This window comes from Sitophilus oryzae, unplaced genomic scaffold (genome assembly GCF_002938485.1).
Source record: "Sitophilus oryzae breed Bouriz unplaced genomic scaffold, Soryzae_2.0 scaffold_205_pilon_pilon, whole genome shotgun sequence".
Classification (NCBI taxonomy): domain Eukaryota; kingdom Metazoa; phylum Arthropoda; class Insecta; order Coleoptera; family Curculionidae; genus Sitophilus; species Sitophilus oryzae.
The window spans coordinates 42276-59569 of NW_022146758.1; the positions used below are offsets into that span (position 1 = coordinate 42276).

Sequence of the window (17294 nt, forward strand, 5' to 3'; positions counted from 1 at the left end):
ATTTTTTAAATTTTGTTATGGAAATTTGGAAAATTATAAATGGGATTAACAATTTTAGAACAAAGCAAAAATTCTTATAAAAAATGCATTTTCTCAAAATGTCAATAATATAAAAAGTTTCTTCTGTTGTAAAAACAATCCGAGGACATACTGTATAGCCGATATAAAAAATAAACTGTAATTTTCTACTTTTAATTAAAAAATAATAAAACTAAATTATTATAACCAGACAGAAACTTATTTTGATTTTCAAGACTTGTAAAAATGTGGTAAAAAAATACTAACTGAAGACATAAAAATTTATAAACAATAATAAACTAAAATATTATACCTCTAATTACAGATGAACGTAACAACTAGATCATCACATACACATTAAACTCCTCCGCACCAAAAAACAACAATCATAAAAAAAAAACGAAAAGAAAATCGAAAACAAAACCAAATCAAAAAAGATATCACACACACACAGACACAAACACACATCAAAACTATAAAAGATTAAAGCCATAAGATAAACCGAGCGAGTATCATCATCTAGCCGGCAAAACCATCATCTCCGTGAGAGAGAGTGCGTTGATTCATTAGCTCGGCTACCGGAATCCAGTAGACCGCTCAGCTGAGCATCAAATCTTAAACAATTCACAAATTATCAATTTGAATCGCGGGCACCGCCCCCTCGAGCCGATTGGCCACGCCTCCGGCCTGCGCCAGTCAACCGACCATCCCCTCCCATATAATTCCCTCTCTTTCCATCCTGTTTGAGCCAGCGTAGCTCCGTTTTCGTCGCTTGCGAGCGTGGGATCGCGTGTGTTTCTACTGCCTGATGTTTTACTATCCCGCAAGAATCCACGTGATTCAGTTGGCATCGCGATGTTGTTCTCGACACTCATTGGTAACTGTGCTCTCTCGTAAAGTATACTGACTCAGTGTGATTATTTTCCGAAAAATAATGCGACGAGTTTTTTGAGGATTTTCCCGGACTAAGTGACGATATTATGAGCTCGTATCAGTTCGTGAACTCCCTGGCCCAGTGCTATGGACAACAGGGTCGTGCAGGAGATCACGCACATCAAGCAGCCTCTCCTGGAGCTGATTATTACAACCCCAACGCAGCAGCAGCGGCTAGCTATCCTCCAACATGTTACTCGCCTCCCCAAGTAGGTCCTCAAGGATACACACCTCACCCGTACGCAACCCCTGCTCCAGGACACGGACTTCAACCAATGGGAGACTATACTCAGCTCCAACCTCAGAGAATACCCGGAGCTACCGCCATGCACCATGCGAGTCCAGGAGGACAAAGTCCAGGAATGCTCAGCGCTGCGGCTAGTTGTAAATACGCTGACTCGACATCATCTACCGGAGTGGCGAGTCCTCAGGATTTGAGCACTAACGCGCCTCCGGCGAGGAGTACTCCGCCTCTGGCAGGTGCTCAGGCGAGTAATAACTCGAACGCGACGATAACTTCGAAGAGTTCGGGGTTGACGTCGCCGTTGTCGGTGAGTACTTCGCCTCAGGGGAAGGCAGGGGCTGCTTCGTCTACTGCGTCTCAGAATTTGTCCTCGCCGGCTTCGAGTACGAGTTCGACTTCGAGTAATGAACAGAAGGCAAGCACGAACAACAATAACTCGAAAGGTGGGAGTTCGTCGAGTAATCCTCCGCAGATTTATCCCTGGATGAAGCGAGTACACCTTGGACAAAGTAAGTACCTCAAAGTTTGTAGATTTAGAAAGAAATTTGAGTCTTTAATATTATGATATAGTATAATAATAATCTTAAGTGTCTTACTGTGTGCAAACTTTCTTCTTAAGAATTTTATGTACAGAAAAAAAACATATGCAAAAGTAAAAAATACAACATTGTACATAGATTTTTATAAACGTTTGACATACAATAATTGTTGTATTTATTCTTACCAAACCTTAAAGCCAATAGTACCTAATTTTACAACAAATGTGTAAAAATATAGTTATATGCAATAATTTTAAAATACCAGATTTTCATATAAATTTCATTGAGTACAATCTGAATATTCTCTGACACAAATTAGAGAATTATCAAATTTCATACCCTTATTAGCTATATTTCGTATAAAATCAAGCACATCTAGCTATTATGGAGATCTACAAATTGGTAGAAATAAAAGCTACAACGTGATGCCTAGTACCATTTTAGTGTTTTCACAATTAATTATGTGGTTTATTACAATTTATTTTTCTCTGTAGTATATTTGATTCTTTATGAATAAGAAAATTACTGATGAGTACCTGAACTCGAAATCAGCTGGGTACTTTTTCTTTCTAAGTTTATATATTATTATTTTTTGTTAAAGTGGGTACCTATTTTAAAATGTCTAAAAATATTATGAGCTTTTTAAAAATAATTTAACGTACATAGTCAGCTATTAATTATGAATAAATTTTATAAATACGTGATAAAAATATGACCAAATTTAGATAACATACCCATAATTGTATATAATAAAATAAAGATGCATATTTAATGCTTATGCTAATGCTTAATACAAAATTATTTACTGTGTTTCTATTATTTTTTATCTTGACTTAATATTGGTAAAGTTGGAGCATTACAAAATTATATCGGACTTAAATAATACTTTTTATAACATTTAAGGACTAATTATTCCTTTAATGACATTTTATGAAGTCTTTGGTCTTTATTTTTAAGAATATGTATTTTATAAAAAAAAAAATATTTTTTGAGCTGGCCATTTAATTTCTTATAGAAATAATTTTGTTTAATGATTAGTAGTTAATTTTTTTTTCTATTTGTATTTTTAATCATTAGTTTTTTCTTTCTCCTTTATTTTTATTTATATATCAAAAACTCAGAAAAAAATAATTAATATGTATAATCTAACAAAAATAAACAAATTCAACTTATACTAATTTATTCTAAATTTTGAACAAACCCATTTATAAATGCCCAATAAATTTTTAAGAAAAAATCTGAATAAATATTACACAAAACAAAATAAACGGACACAATTTTGGAATGTTGTTGTTTAATTAAATTGACAAGTTAATTAGTAAAACAGCCAACAAAATATTAAAATAATTATTACAACATCCATATTCAACATAAATAATACTACCAAAATTTCACAATCGGAAATGGTAAGCAGTTTTTTTTAATAAATATAGTCATTAATTTTATCAAAAGTGTTATACCTACATACATTTTTTTACAAGTGACAATTTCGTAATCAAGTTTCATAATAATTACACAAATGTTGCAACAAAATACGGTTGTAAATAGTTTTAAATTTATTTAAAATATTAATAACGTTTGAAAAATTAGTAATAGACCTATCGTCATTATAGCTGAAATTATCATAATTTAGGATAATGTTTATTACAGTTTTAAGTTGGTAATAATTCATATATTCAGATAGTGATAATTGTAGTTTTATGATATTTGCGTTATAATAAAAAGGAATCTACTATTTATAGATAGTATAAACATACATAAATATTTGTGTATGTTTAATCAGAGTATTTTTTGTTTTGCGGTCCCAAGTTATCCTCTGCTAATTTCCTAATATATCATGGCATCTCATAGGTTTGGTCTTTTTCTGTGTTTCTTAGTTCCTCGTGGATACTATGCTGTAATTTTTGTGGTCCATCTAGGTATTTCCGTCCTTCTTGCCAGGGTGTCCTGCCTATTAAGCCACTTTGAGGGATTTGATTTGTGGATGACATCTATTACCTGAGTCTTTGTCGTATCCACTCTACTCCTTTTACGATTTTTTTGTTATTCCCAGCATATTTCGTTCCATTGAGTATGGTGCGATCTTGCAGTTTCCTTTATAATGTCTGTTTCAAGTATCCAGGTATCATATGGATTGACACTGGTAGTATATATTAAATTCATCGTTTTCTTCTTTAGATAAAATGGCATTATTTAATGAAGTGACATTATCCCTGATAAAGTGGCACCCTTATTTCTTATACTTACTTTTAAAAATTGTACCACTTTTTTAATGACTCAAAATTTGTGAAAAAAAAAAAAAAAAAAAAAAAAAAAAAAAAAAAAAAAAAAAAATCAGTCGTCGAAGGAGTTAAAAATATTCCTACTAAAACTTATGTAGGGGTGGCTGTACTTTTCACCCTTCCCTGTACTTTTGTAAAAAGTCAAATGTTAAGCGCTTAGCAAACATAGGCACCCCAAATGTCATTCAAATCGGAACATCGTTCCTTAAAAATATCTGAAACAATGTGTTTAATGCCCTGTATAGAGGTAGATTAGGCTTAATTAACTTATTTTGATTCCAGAAACAAGTAGTAGTTCTATGTCCACAAAATATTGGGATTCCTTGTATGGCTTTTTTCATACCAGGATAAAAATCTAACCACAACATACCAGAAAAATAGTCATTTTTTATACAAGACGATAATAAAATGGTATTTTAAAAAAAAAAAAAAAACTTTTTTTCCATAGCGAGTTTTAAAAAAATATTCAGAAATTATTATTTCAAGGAATTTATTACAGTGAAAAAATATTGTGCTGGGTTGGCGTTGGTTTCTATGTAATTTTGACAAATAAATAAAGCTGTCTCTTCTCTTTAGTTGTCAGCTTTGGGTCAATATTTTTAATTCTCTTCGTGTCGATTGCTGATTGAATTGAGCCAGAAATGGCTCGAAGATCTAGCCAGTGCACAACAGATATTCAGAAATGAGGCGACAAAAGACATATCCAAACTACTTCCATTTAAACTCGAATAACTTATGAAAAGGAATACAAAATTTTCAAAATGGAAGCAATTAAAAAAACGTGCGAGAAGAAATAAAAGTTTTAACCTATCCTCGCTGTTATCATTTAATCTAAGCCCTTGTGGTTAAAATACCATTTTATCTTACTATCTTTGATAGATATAATGCAATTTTAACAGTTGTTATGGAAAAATATAATTTTATATTTGTTACTGGTGAAAACGTCTCAGTTGTTGTGGGGTTAAAGATTTAATAGTTGTTTTAAAACCATCAATCACTGTAAATGGTTGTAGGTACAAGAAATTCTGACAAGCCTAACTTAGGTCGAGTGTTAATAAAATTAGAACGTGATGTTGATGGAAGGAAATCGTTACCAATACAGAATGCGGAATAATAAATGGATTTTTGTTTAGACAAGGAAATAGTACGTCAAATTATGTATCATTAAAAAGGCGCATCAAAGAGTTATCGTTCATTATACGGATCTGTTGAAAGAACGCTTCATACAGAGGTTTTTTTTTCATATTTGTTTTTGACTTTTGGAAAGTATATTTCAATAAAATTGTCATTTGAAGAAAAGAATTAATTAATTTTTTCAGAGTTTGTCAGCGACTGTCTTCTGAGTGTAAAATTAACAAAATTGGAAATTTTCCCCTTGTGGTTTTTGAGCAATAAGGATGTTTTACAGCAAATTGACCCGTATGAAAGTTGTTCATAATAAATGGACAAGCAACTTTTCCTCATGAATTTTTTTGTAGCTTGATTATGTTTGGAGATAGCGTCCAGTTCATGAACAAATTAGGGTAGTTTCATAATTTTTGTTTCGTTCTACAAATTTACCAACTTAAAGGTGTCCATATTAAAATTAAATGCAAACTTCCCTATGATATGTATTTATTTCCCCAAAACGAAACATGGAATTCATCAAGTGAATGAATATTATGATTTTTTTAATATTTGATTTAAAAAAAAACATTTCAAGCTACCACCACTTGTTCATGATCTAGGCGCTATCTTCAAAAATAGTCAAGTTACAAAAAAAGCTCATAAGGCCAAGGTATATGTAGTCTTATTTTGAACGAGTTTCCTAGGGTGAATTTGCTGAAAAAAGAGTAACATTGAAAACTACCCTAATTTGTTCATGAACTGCTACAAGAAAAAGCTACAAAAAAAATTCATGAGGAAAAGTTGCTTGTCCCTTTATTATGAACAACTTTCATATGGGTCAATTTTCTGTAAAATAAACTTTTTGCAGTGGGAGTTTTGCCCTTCCATTTAAAAAAACACAGGAACATACCATTTTCTATATATAATTAATTCGTTTATACAGAAAAAATCACATTGTCACTTTATTAATTACATAGGTAAGTATGATATTAAGTAATTAATTCCGTGGTTTATGTATCATTAAAACGATAATTAAAGCTATCAACAAAATTAAGTGTAAAAGGAAAACCTTATGTCCGCGTTTAATAAGTTGTTTATGGGCTGTTAAATAAAATGCTTCCTTAAAATTCTATTGGTAAACTTTTTGAGTAATTATTTTTTATCTACTAATTAAAATTAACGACAAAAATAAGGTTAATACAAGGGTGTATTTAATGTTTACCCTTTTAAATAAAAATTACACTACCTTATACAGAGTGTCTAAAAAATTATGTTAAATAATTACTAGATTTAAACGGTAATAACTTGTTTAATTTAAATGGAACATCTTGTATACTATACGAGAGTCAGATGCACAATTTAATTTTCTATCAAATTGTATCATATAGTTTTTACCTATTTCATCAAGTTTTCGTACAAAATGCATTTACTTATAATTTAGACCTCATTGCCGTTTAAAGCTAGTATTTTTTAAAAATAAATTTTTAGACACTCTGTATAAGGCAGTATATTTTTTTATTGCAACATAAAATTTCGTAAATAGAAAAACTTCAGTACAATATTTGGTTTTAAAAACTTAAATACGTATAGAGAAATGAAGCATTAAAATTGTTACTGCATTTTTACAAAATGGGTAAACCTTAATCAAATTTATCTTTATTTTAATCATAGAAACTAAACATGTAATAATATACAAGGTATTCCATTAAAAAAACAACTTTGATATTTTTTCTTTATTTGGTACACTCAGTACCTTTTCAAAATAATTTTATTTTAATTGTAACTTTAGTAGTCCTCCAACGATCCAAAGATCACTCACAGTTTCTAAAAATATAATCATTTGGCTACAGTACTCCGTGTTAAATGTGGGAAATAGCCCTGTAGAATATGATAGGAGCAATATTTAACTCTTTATGTAAATAAATATGACGATTTTTAGTTATTTTTTATACAAGACGATGAATTTCGGGAGACGATAATGCAATTTTATCGTCGTGTATAAAACATTATTTTTTTCCATAACGAGTTACGTTTTAAAAAATATTCAGAAATTATTATTTCAAGGAATTTATTACAAGTAGAAAAAATATTGTGCTGGGTTGGCGTTAGTTTCTATGTAATTTGACAAATAAATAAAGCTGTCTCTTTAGTTGTCAGTTTTGAGTCAATATTTTTTAATTCTCTTTCGTGTCGATTGCTGATTGAATTGGAGCCAGAAGTGGCTCAAAACGAAATAAGTAAATTATCAACAGCTATTCAGGCTGAGGCGACAAAAGACATATCCAAACTACTTCCATTTAAATCCCGAATAACTTATGAAAAGGAATACAAACATTTTCAAAAATGGGAGCAATTAAAAAATGTGCGAGAAGAAATAAAGTTTTTAACCTATCATCGCTGTTAAAGTATCATTTAATCTACCCTTGCGGTTAAAGTGCTATTTTATTTACTATTTTTGATAGATATAAGGCAATTTTAACAGTTGCTATGGAAAAAAATAAAAGTCTCAAAAAGTACTAGACAGTAAACTTCCAAAAAGTCTGTATACATACGATAACTTCATAAAATACTTATTCACACCTAATTACAGCATCACCATATTGAATTAATTATACAACATTGAACCCCCTAATTCATAAATTACAAACTGGTTTAAATATTTTGATAATTTGACGACGAATGCACCTTTTAAAGCCCCAAGTCAACTAATACCGCGTAAATCAACCGCCGCGCGCCGCATCATCTAAGGGTTGCCAAAGTTCACCCTCTAAAAGCCCTACATCGGTCTCTAGGCTCTATAAATCAACCCTGAAGACTCTGGAAACACGATGGATCGAGTTCGGAGACTTCGAACGGTGTTTTAAGAATTGATAACGCGGTGCAGATGGGTTTGCGATAGGTTTTTTTCTCTCTTTAGGTTTGCATGTCGAAGGATAGCTAAATAAACAGGCAATGATTTTATGGGTCTGTGGGGAGTTTAGAGTAGGATTGAAGGATATATTCGTCTGTCTTGGATTTTGATGTGATATATTTACTCTAAAATATTTTTAATCTAAGTATATTTTAGGAAATATCGTAAGAGGAAAATAGATATTTAATATTCATCATCTATCTTTTTATTATTAAGAACAAATTAAATTATTGAATTTTCTTTTTAATTAGACAATACATAATAACATAATTTGTCTGTATCTGATTAACATGTTCTTATTAAATATTATTTTTATAGCTTCAAGGTTTTTTATACAGGGTGGTCGGAACTGTATTCCGGAAACTTCGGCAGTATATTCTGCATATAAAAATTCATCACTCGTGAATTAATTTCGGGAGACGATAATGCAATTTTATCGCCGTAACAATATTTTATATTTCTTATAGTTAACAATATTTTTTCATAGCGAGTTATGTTTTAAAAAATATTCAGAAATTATTAAAGAAATTTATTACGAGTAGAAAAAATTTGTGCTGGGTTGGCGTTGGTTTCTATCTAATTTGACAAATAAATAAAGCTGTCTCTTTAGTTATCAGTTAGTCAATATTTTTTAATTCTCTTTCGTGTCGATTGCTGATTGAATTGGAGCCAGAAATGGCTCAAAACGAAATAAGTAAATTACCAACAGATATTCAGGCTGAGGCGACAAACGCACTACTTCCATTTAAATCCCGAATAACTTATGAAAAGAAATACAAAAATTTTCAAAAATGGAAGGAATTAAAAAACGTACGAGAAGAAATAAAGTTTTGTCGCCAAGGAGAAAAAAAAACAAACAAATAGAACATAAATAATTTATATTTTTTCTGATATTTTGAAACATTTCGAAACAACAAATTAACGCGCCCGAAAAACCACGCAAATTAATCTTAATCGTCGGAATCTTAAGTAACGAACCTTTTAATCTGTCCAAATACATAAACGCCCAACATAACTCAATAAGGAAGGCTATAAATCATTGCGAGATCGCAGCTACGCAATTAAACGGTTTAAAATGCGACCTTTAAGTCGAAATTAGTTAATTACCTTTAATAAATAATGCTATAACTTATGAGAAAACTTGATTTTTAACTTAGGAAATAGTGATAACATATTAAAAAGCGGTGCCCACGGAGATTTATAGTCTGTCGTAGGTCTAGGCGCGTAGACCTGGAAAAATCTACGAATCTAATTAGAATAGGCGTATTAATTGCCATGTTAATTAGCAAAACAAATTCGCTTAAGTGAAATTAATTACGCTCAACGTTCGAGTTTGAACAATATTAAAAGGGGCAATATTTAATGTAAATTGTGTTAAAGCACAGATTAAAGTAAAGCTCTTTAGTGTATTTTGGTAGCCTAGTATTATTTTTCTCTTTATATTTCATTTAGATCTTTACATTTTTATTTTTTTCTCTTCTACATTTTCTAGTTTTAAATTTTGTATAAAATTATTAATAATTCGCCAACATTCAATTCAATTCTCAGCTTATTCAACCATTTCCAATTATGGTGTAGCCTCCATCACATATTTAGATACTCTCTTTGTAGTTGGGCCCATTAATGTCTATTGTTGGCTATGCAGGCCTAAGTTATCGCTGCTAATTTTCTAATATCATGGTCCCAACCATGGTACAAAGAAAACAAGGTATGATATTGCGCAGGTTGGTCGCTACATCACAGGTGATAACAGGCGCTATTGGTCAGCACGCTCCGCGCGCCAATTCAAATCGTCAAGATATTGTAATGAATCTGTTTTTTTTATTTATATACCGTCATTGAACTGTCGCTAAGCAAGTTATTTTGGAGCAGTGGGTGAAGAGTCAGGCTAGGAAGCGAGAGACCGGAGTTCGAATCTCGGCCGGGTCATAACTTTTTATTTAATTTTTTAATTACTGTTGTATTCTATAGTTTATTTTTGTAGTATAAAAAAAGAACTGTTTATTCTTTTATTTTTTAATCTCCGGTATTAATATAAATTAATTGTTGGTACAATACCTCATTTAATATAAAATAATATTCTACTTTTGAAATGTATCAGGCCCTAATTGTACCTAAAAGTAATATATTTTTTACAGTGATATACCATATTGTAAACTATTTAATATTTCAGTCACTTAAAAAAGTTAATTTGTATTGAATAATTGCCTACCATTAAAGGAAATTTGAGCTATAATCCTTGATGGGCATATTCTGGGTATGCAAGTACTTCCTCTAAATTTTGGGTTTCGTTCAACCGATTTATTCTCAAAACCTGAAACATCTACATATAAAAAGAAGCACAGGTCACTAATTATAATAAACTTCACCCTTGGAATTACTTCCACTAATTATAATAAATTTCACCCTTGGAATTACTTCTATTACAATTACAATACATTTATCTGCATTGGCATTTTCTACTTTTCGATGGGAAATAATCAACTTCCCAACATTTTTTAAATGATGTAACAATTCTTCTTGTGTTTACTTTTCCATAGATATCCTCTTACCTATTATCGTCCAAATCCATGTTAATAGATAATTAATATTTTGGATTTTTATCTTTTATTTTTAAATATATTTTTGGAACTGCTGGATTTAGTAATTATTAAATTAAACGAACTAAAAAGTCAGAAAAAATAAACAATTCTTAACCATAACCCTAAAAAATACAAAAATGCAGATCTCCTGTCAACTTTCTTTATTTTTTATTTATTCCTTTATTTTCCTAGTGACGTCACAGGTGGTATGCGCGAACTGAATGAAATTGGAGTATTCTTTGTACCATGGGCCACATCTCAGGTTTGGTCTTCTTCTAGGTCTCTTAATTCCTCGTGGATGCCATGCTGTAATTTTTCTGGTCCATCTGTTATCCGTCCTTCTTGGCAGTTGTCCTGGCCATTGCCACTTGAGGGATTTGATTCTGTGGATGACCTCTATTAGTCTTTTGTCGTATCCACTCTATTCTTTTACGGGCTTTTTTGGTTATTGTCCCATCAATCGTTTTGCGACCTTTGCAGTTTCCTTATAATATCCGTTTTAGGTGTCCAGGTTTCAGTGTAGTACACATTGATCATAATGATATAATTATAATAATATATAATATAAAAAAAAGGAATAAACAAAATATATTTAAAAGCTGATTTAAAATTAGTGCAAAATATTTTTCAACATTACGATAAACAATTATCATACTTATTAATATCTCGCATTAGCCAAAAGAGGTTTCCAGATTGTTGACTCATCTGACCTTAAACATCGGCTCAAACAAGCTTTTTAATTGAGTTAATTATATTCGAATTACATAATTTATATTTTTGGCAAGGACGTGTACAAATACACATACAAACAGACGCAATAAGACGATTAGACAAAATTTCAGTACAGAGTCTCCGGGATATATTTAGAAAAAAATCACTTCTTAGTGGGAGTAGGTATTTGATTTTCATGATGGTACATTTTGATTCTTTATGTATTAAAAGTATAGTCCGTCTAGAAAGTATCAGGAAAGATGAAAGCAAAATTACAATTATCCATATATATATATATATATATATATATATATATATATATATATATATATATATATATATATATATATATATATATATATATATATATATATATATATATATATATATATATATATATATATATATATATATATATACCCTCCATAAAATCTGTGTTATAGTCCGATTTTGATGATTTTTTTTTCAAATATAAAGTTTCAAAAAATGTACTTTAGAGCTCAATGTCATGTTATTTCACAAAAAACAAGGCCTACTTAATAAAGTTTTTGTGGTGAAAAATTTGCAAAATCATATTAGCGATTTTTTTTCAAAAAATTTGAGTACACCCCTACATTCGGCATCCCTCAAAACAGTTCTGTACCAAATTTCGTTTAAAAATATTAATTATTAATAATTCTGCAGTTAAATTAAATAATTCCCTATTTTTGCCAATTTAACGATGAGTTATAACGTAACCCTTGAAAAAAACAATCCACAACAATGGGTTTTATTAGCTGTCAATTCTTGCAGCGTAGAATTGAATATTAATTTAATAGCACGCAGAAAAGTGTTGTATCAAGAAATATTATTTGCATTATGGAACAATTAAATATTAGGGATAAAATTGAAATGATTCGTTTAGTGGGTGATAACTATCTTCAAGCAGGAGAAGCTGCCAGAGAATTTAACAACAGACATCCCGACAGACCTGCAGTAAGTAGAAGCACGGTTCAACGAATAAATAGAGTTTTTAATGAAACTGGTTGTGTGTCAAAATACTTACTAAAAAACAGAAGGCCGGAACATTGAATAAATAGGCGGAATGAGGAAATATTAGAATATTTTCGTAACAATCCTCGTGCAAGCATTAGAGGCGCCAGTGTTGATTTGGATATACCAAGGGAAAATATTAGGAGATGTTTGCGAACTAATAAAGTTAAACCCTTTAAACCAAAGATTTTACACACTTTGGAAAACGGAGATGATGTTAGACGATTAGAATTCTGCTTATGGGCTCAAGCAGAGTATTTAAATAATAGAAATTTCTTAAAAGAAATTTTATTTAGTGATGAGGCAACATTTAGTACAAACGGAGTAGTATCCTCTCAAAATTCGCGATTCTGGGCAGTCGAAAACCCTGAATGGGTGATCAATACAAGAAGACAGTATTCTCAGAAATTAAATGTGTGGTGTGGCATACTTGATGATAGAATCATTGGTCCATATTTTTTTGAGAGAAATTTGAATAGTCCAACGTTTTTGAATTTTCTGATTAATGACTTTTGGGATGCAATACATAATTTACCATGCCAAACCCGTTTGAATTTAAAATTTCAATTGGACGGATCACCTGTGCATAACGCGGCAGTTGTCAGGGAATGGTTAAATGAAAATTTTGAAAATAAGTGGATAGGTCGAAATAGCCCGCTAATTGAGTGGCCACCGAGATCCCCGGACCTAACACTCCCTTGATTTCTTTCTTTGGGGTTTCTTAAAGCAACAAGTTTACAAGTCTAGACCTCAATCTGTAGATGAATTACGTATTAGAATTACAGAGGCTTCTGCAAATATTACACCACAGCATCTTAGGAATGTAACTGTTAATCTAAGAAAAGATGCGACAAATGTATTGAACTGAATGGAGGGCTGGTAGAAGCAACTAGAATTATTTGAATATGTTTAACTTATTATTCGGTTATTGTGTTGCTTGTAGTATTTTTATCATTGTTTGTAATAAAACTCGTTGTCGTGGATTGTTTTTTTCAAGGGTTACTTGATAACTCATCGTTAAATTGGCAAAAATAGGGAATTATTTAATTTAACTGCAGAATTATTAATAATTAATATTTTTAAACAGAAATTTGGAACAGAACTGTTTTGGGGATGCCGAATGTAGGTGTACTCAAATTTTTTGAAAAAAATTGCTAATATGATTTTACAAATTTTCACCACAAAAACTTTATTAAGTAGGCCTTGTTTTTTGTGAAATAACATGACATTGAGCCCTAAAGTACATTTTTTGAAACTTTATATTTGAAAAAAAAATCATCAAAATCGGACTATAAACACAGATTTTATGGAGGGTGCCCGGTCTTGAGTGGGTCACACTGTATATATTTTTACGACTTAAGTTAAAAAAATAATAACAAATTATTAATTTTATTTACTTATACAAGTGTTACATTAATTATATTAAGAGTGTTACAGAAAAACAAATACATTAAAATTAGGAAAAATATAAAATTCCGGATACTTTCTAGACGGACTATATTTTTGAATATTCTTCAAAAAATATCTACGTGATTTCTGAAAAAAAACAAACCAAACAGATAAAAAAGTATTAAAATAAATGTTGACTTTGATATTTATTTATCCGCCTTTCTTTCTAAAGCAGAACTTTAGTTTTTACTACTAAAAACTAAACTTTTTAGTAGTAGCAGATTTTAGTTTGAATATGTTTGGTTTAATAGTCTTAACTTTATACTAGAAATATTTATACTGGGTGAGTCTTGTCATAAATGCAAATATTTTCATACCTAGTAGATTTCGATAAAAGAATTTTTTAGAAAATTTAAAAAAAAAAATATTTTTGATCAAATTTTGACAACCACTCGATTTTTTCGAATTTTTTTTAATTGTTAAATTTAACCTACTACCTATGTTGCCATAATATCAAAGTCTTATGTTTTTAATTAAAAATATTATTGGGTTCACTAACAGGTAACTTTGTAGCCATCCTGTATTTCTTATCGGTTGCGAGATCCCAATGGTGAGAACTAAACGTGAAACACCGTGTATACAAAACAAAACTGAAACAGGCAAATGGATAAAAATTAATCGTATATTAATGTTTTAAAATATACAGAAAGCAAAAGTATTTATTAAAATTACGTCATTCTTAAGCCTCTTAGTAGGATTAATACGTTTTTGCTTCAAAATTTTAATTGCTTATTTGGTGTAATTTTAAAAAATATTATATGTGATCTTATTAATAGCGCGATAATAGACTAATTTTGAAAATATACTTATATATTGACTAACATTTCATCACAATTAAATATATAGCAATAAAAATAAATCTATGTAATTTGATCTTGTTAATTGCTCATTACATTACATAATTCCTTAGATTTCTAAAAACCAAATTAAGAGATGGTTTGATTTTGAAACAACTGGTAATACTATAACTGTAGATGCTCCACTATAGACAGGTACCTATTTTTATTTTTATTATTTGTGTGAAAGGAAACATGACAGCAATTTTATGTGCAGAAAAATATAATTCTAATTAGTATTTGTATTATTTTGTTCATTGGCGTAACTACAGGGGTACAAGGGGGTGCCGGCACCCCCCCCAGGTACTGCTGGGTACCCCCAGAGAAATCCTGAATGATCACTCTTGGCTACGTATTAATTTTTATTTGCTTGTGATGCAGTAAAAATGACGTTTTCTAGTTTTGTTTAGTTAATATTATTTTGTTGTGTTAAAAATAAAAATTAACACAAAGAATGTGTTAATTTTTATTTTTTTAGAAAATTTGTAGGTATTTAATTAATCTACGGGAACACGGTTTGATAACCAAGTCTATGAAATTTATTGATAGAGAAATTCATGTAAACGTTTTATTCAAAAAATGTGTTTTTTAAAGTCATATGCCCCCCCTGGGCTCAACCCCAGGCCCCCCCCAGCCCCTCCAGGATAAATTGCTAGGTACGCTAATGATTTTGTTTCAGTAGGTATTATAGAACAGTGTTTTTTAGAAGCAAGAAATAATTATGAGATTTGGTGAGCTTGATGTTGTCTATAAAGTTTAAATGACGTAGAACTACGATTAAGGTAAATAATACCTATCGTCCTTAAGGCCAACTGGCCAAGTAAACACCTTTTAATGATAAAGAACAGTACCTAAAGGTCAAGTAAATGAAAACTTACTCGATTGCCATTTCACAGTCGTCTTTGACGCCGTTTTTTTTCGACCATATGGTATATTTTCACGATAAATCGTTACATGAAGAATTACAAAAAAAATCAAAATAATATTCGTAAACGTCGTGGCAGAAGAATCTTGCACACCCCGGCATGCAGTGTCCGAAAAAGAGAGATGCCGCTAAGGTTATCGGCCCCCCTTTTACTCAATCCGTTATAACCACTCAATTATCGTAATGGCCGATCGACTCTGATTATAGCAATTTTTGCCGAGCAAAGAAAATCGATCCCCGCTCGGATCGGTTCGCGCATTTGCATTTAAGCGTCTTAATTATCTCCGGCCGGCGATCGGGTCAGATTCGACGGCGTATGCACCCGCCCATAGGTTCGCGCCGTGGACACCCGTCGCACCCAGCGACTGTATGCCCAGTGGTGGAACGGCCGAGAACACTTTTTGAAGGACCTTTCTATCTACATGCAAGCTGTCCTATTTTTTGTTGTTTTTGGATAAATCCTCTCTATGGGTATCTAGGAAACTACTGAAGATAGAGAGTCGGTTAAATGAGGAAAGAATTGCCAGTTTTGTGGGGTCATAAATATGTGCCTTTCAGATTTTTCAAAAAGTTCATGGGTTACTAAATATTTCGAAAAAAATTAATTTTGCGCCTAATTGTCCCTAATTCCATTGTAATCTATTTTAGACAAAAAGTTTTCAGATACAAGTTGTAGATCATCACATCCTTAATGAGATTTTGTCCTCCGTTTTTTTCGAAAGATTGTCATTTTTGACATATGAAACAAACATATGTTTTTTAAATGGACCATAGTTGGCCATGACTTCAGAAAAAGCGCCATTTTTTAGGCTTTTCAGGGATATAAGCTATAATATGATTTTTTTTTGAAAAATTACTGAGTTATAGTCAATTCTTATCATTTTTAAACAATTTCTCTTAGTTAGCCATGGAAACAAGTTCAATCGTCGTTGCTCTCAGAAATGTGAAACTGTCACATCGAAACTTTGTAGGTAAATTCAAATAAACAAAATTTGCAAATATGAATTTATTATAGAAAATATTCAAAAATCCACCATTGTTTTGAGTACATAAATGCATCTTTTTAAAACTGTATTACTAGCTATTCTCGCAGAACTACCGGTCGACTTAAAGTTCTCCCGTACCAGCTCTTCGTGTGCCTCTCTTAATACATAAGTTCTTTTGTAAACCTTGTTGTTAACCATACCACATAAAAAAAAATAAAATGGATAGGTCAGGGTAATCGAAAAGGCCCATGCAATTGGTTCACCTCTTCCTGTCCCTGAGTTTGCATAATTATGATATAAATAATTTTTAACATTTCTTTCATTAACTAGTCATAATGAAAGTCATGTTGGAACTACTCTATGATGCGCGAGTATCTAAATTTAACTTTTCTAACATGTCTTGAAAACCTTTCTCTAAAAAAACGTAAGTAACTGGTCAACGTATCCTCAAAAATTTATGGCCAATAAAAGCTGATTCAAAAATCCTACTAAAAATTCATATTTGCATGTTTGCCAAACCAAACCAAACCAAAAAACATATTAAAGCTTATATCGCTGAAAAGCTTAAAAAATGGCGCTTTTTATGAAGTCACGGCCAACTATGGTTTCAATTTAAAAAAAAACATATGTTTGTGTCATATGTCAAAAATGACAGGCTTTAGAAAAAAAAACGGAGGAGACAATCTCATGAAGATTTTTATCTGAAAACTTTTTGTCTAAAATAGAGTATAATGGAATT

At 31.0% G+C, this 17294-nt stretch overlaps 1 protein-coding gene across 1 annotated transcript; it reads left to right on the forward strand.

Moving 5' to 3' along the window:
* Nucleotides 1–859: 859 nt before the first annotated feature.
* Nucleotides 860–1704, forward strand: LOC115884194 (homeotic protein Sex combs reduced-like; the record flags this gene model as incomplete). Its single annotated transcript, XM_030902685.1, has 1 exon — nt 860–1704. A coding segment is annotated over exon 1 (706 nt), but the record flags the coding sequence as incomplete, so codon positions are not given.
* Between the last annotated feature and the right edge of the window lie 15590 nt (nt 1705–17294).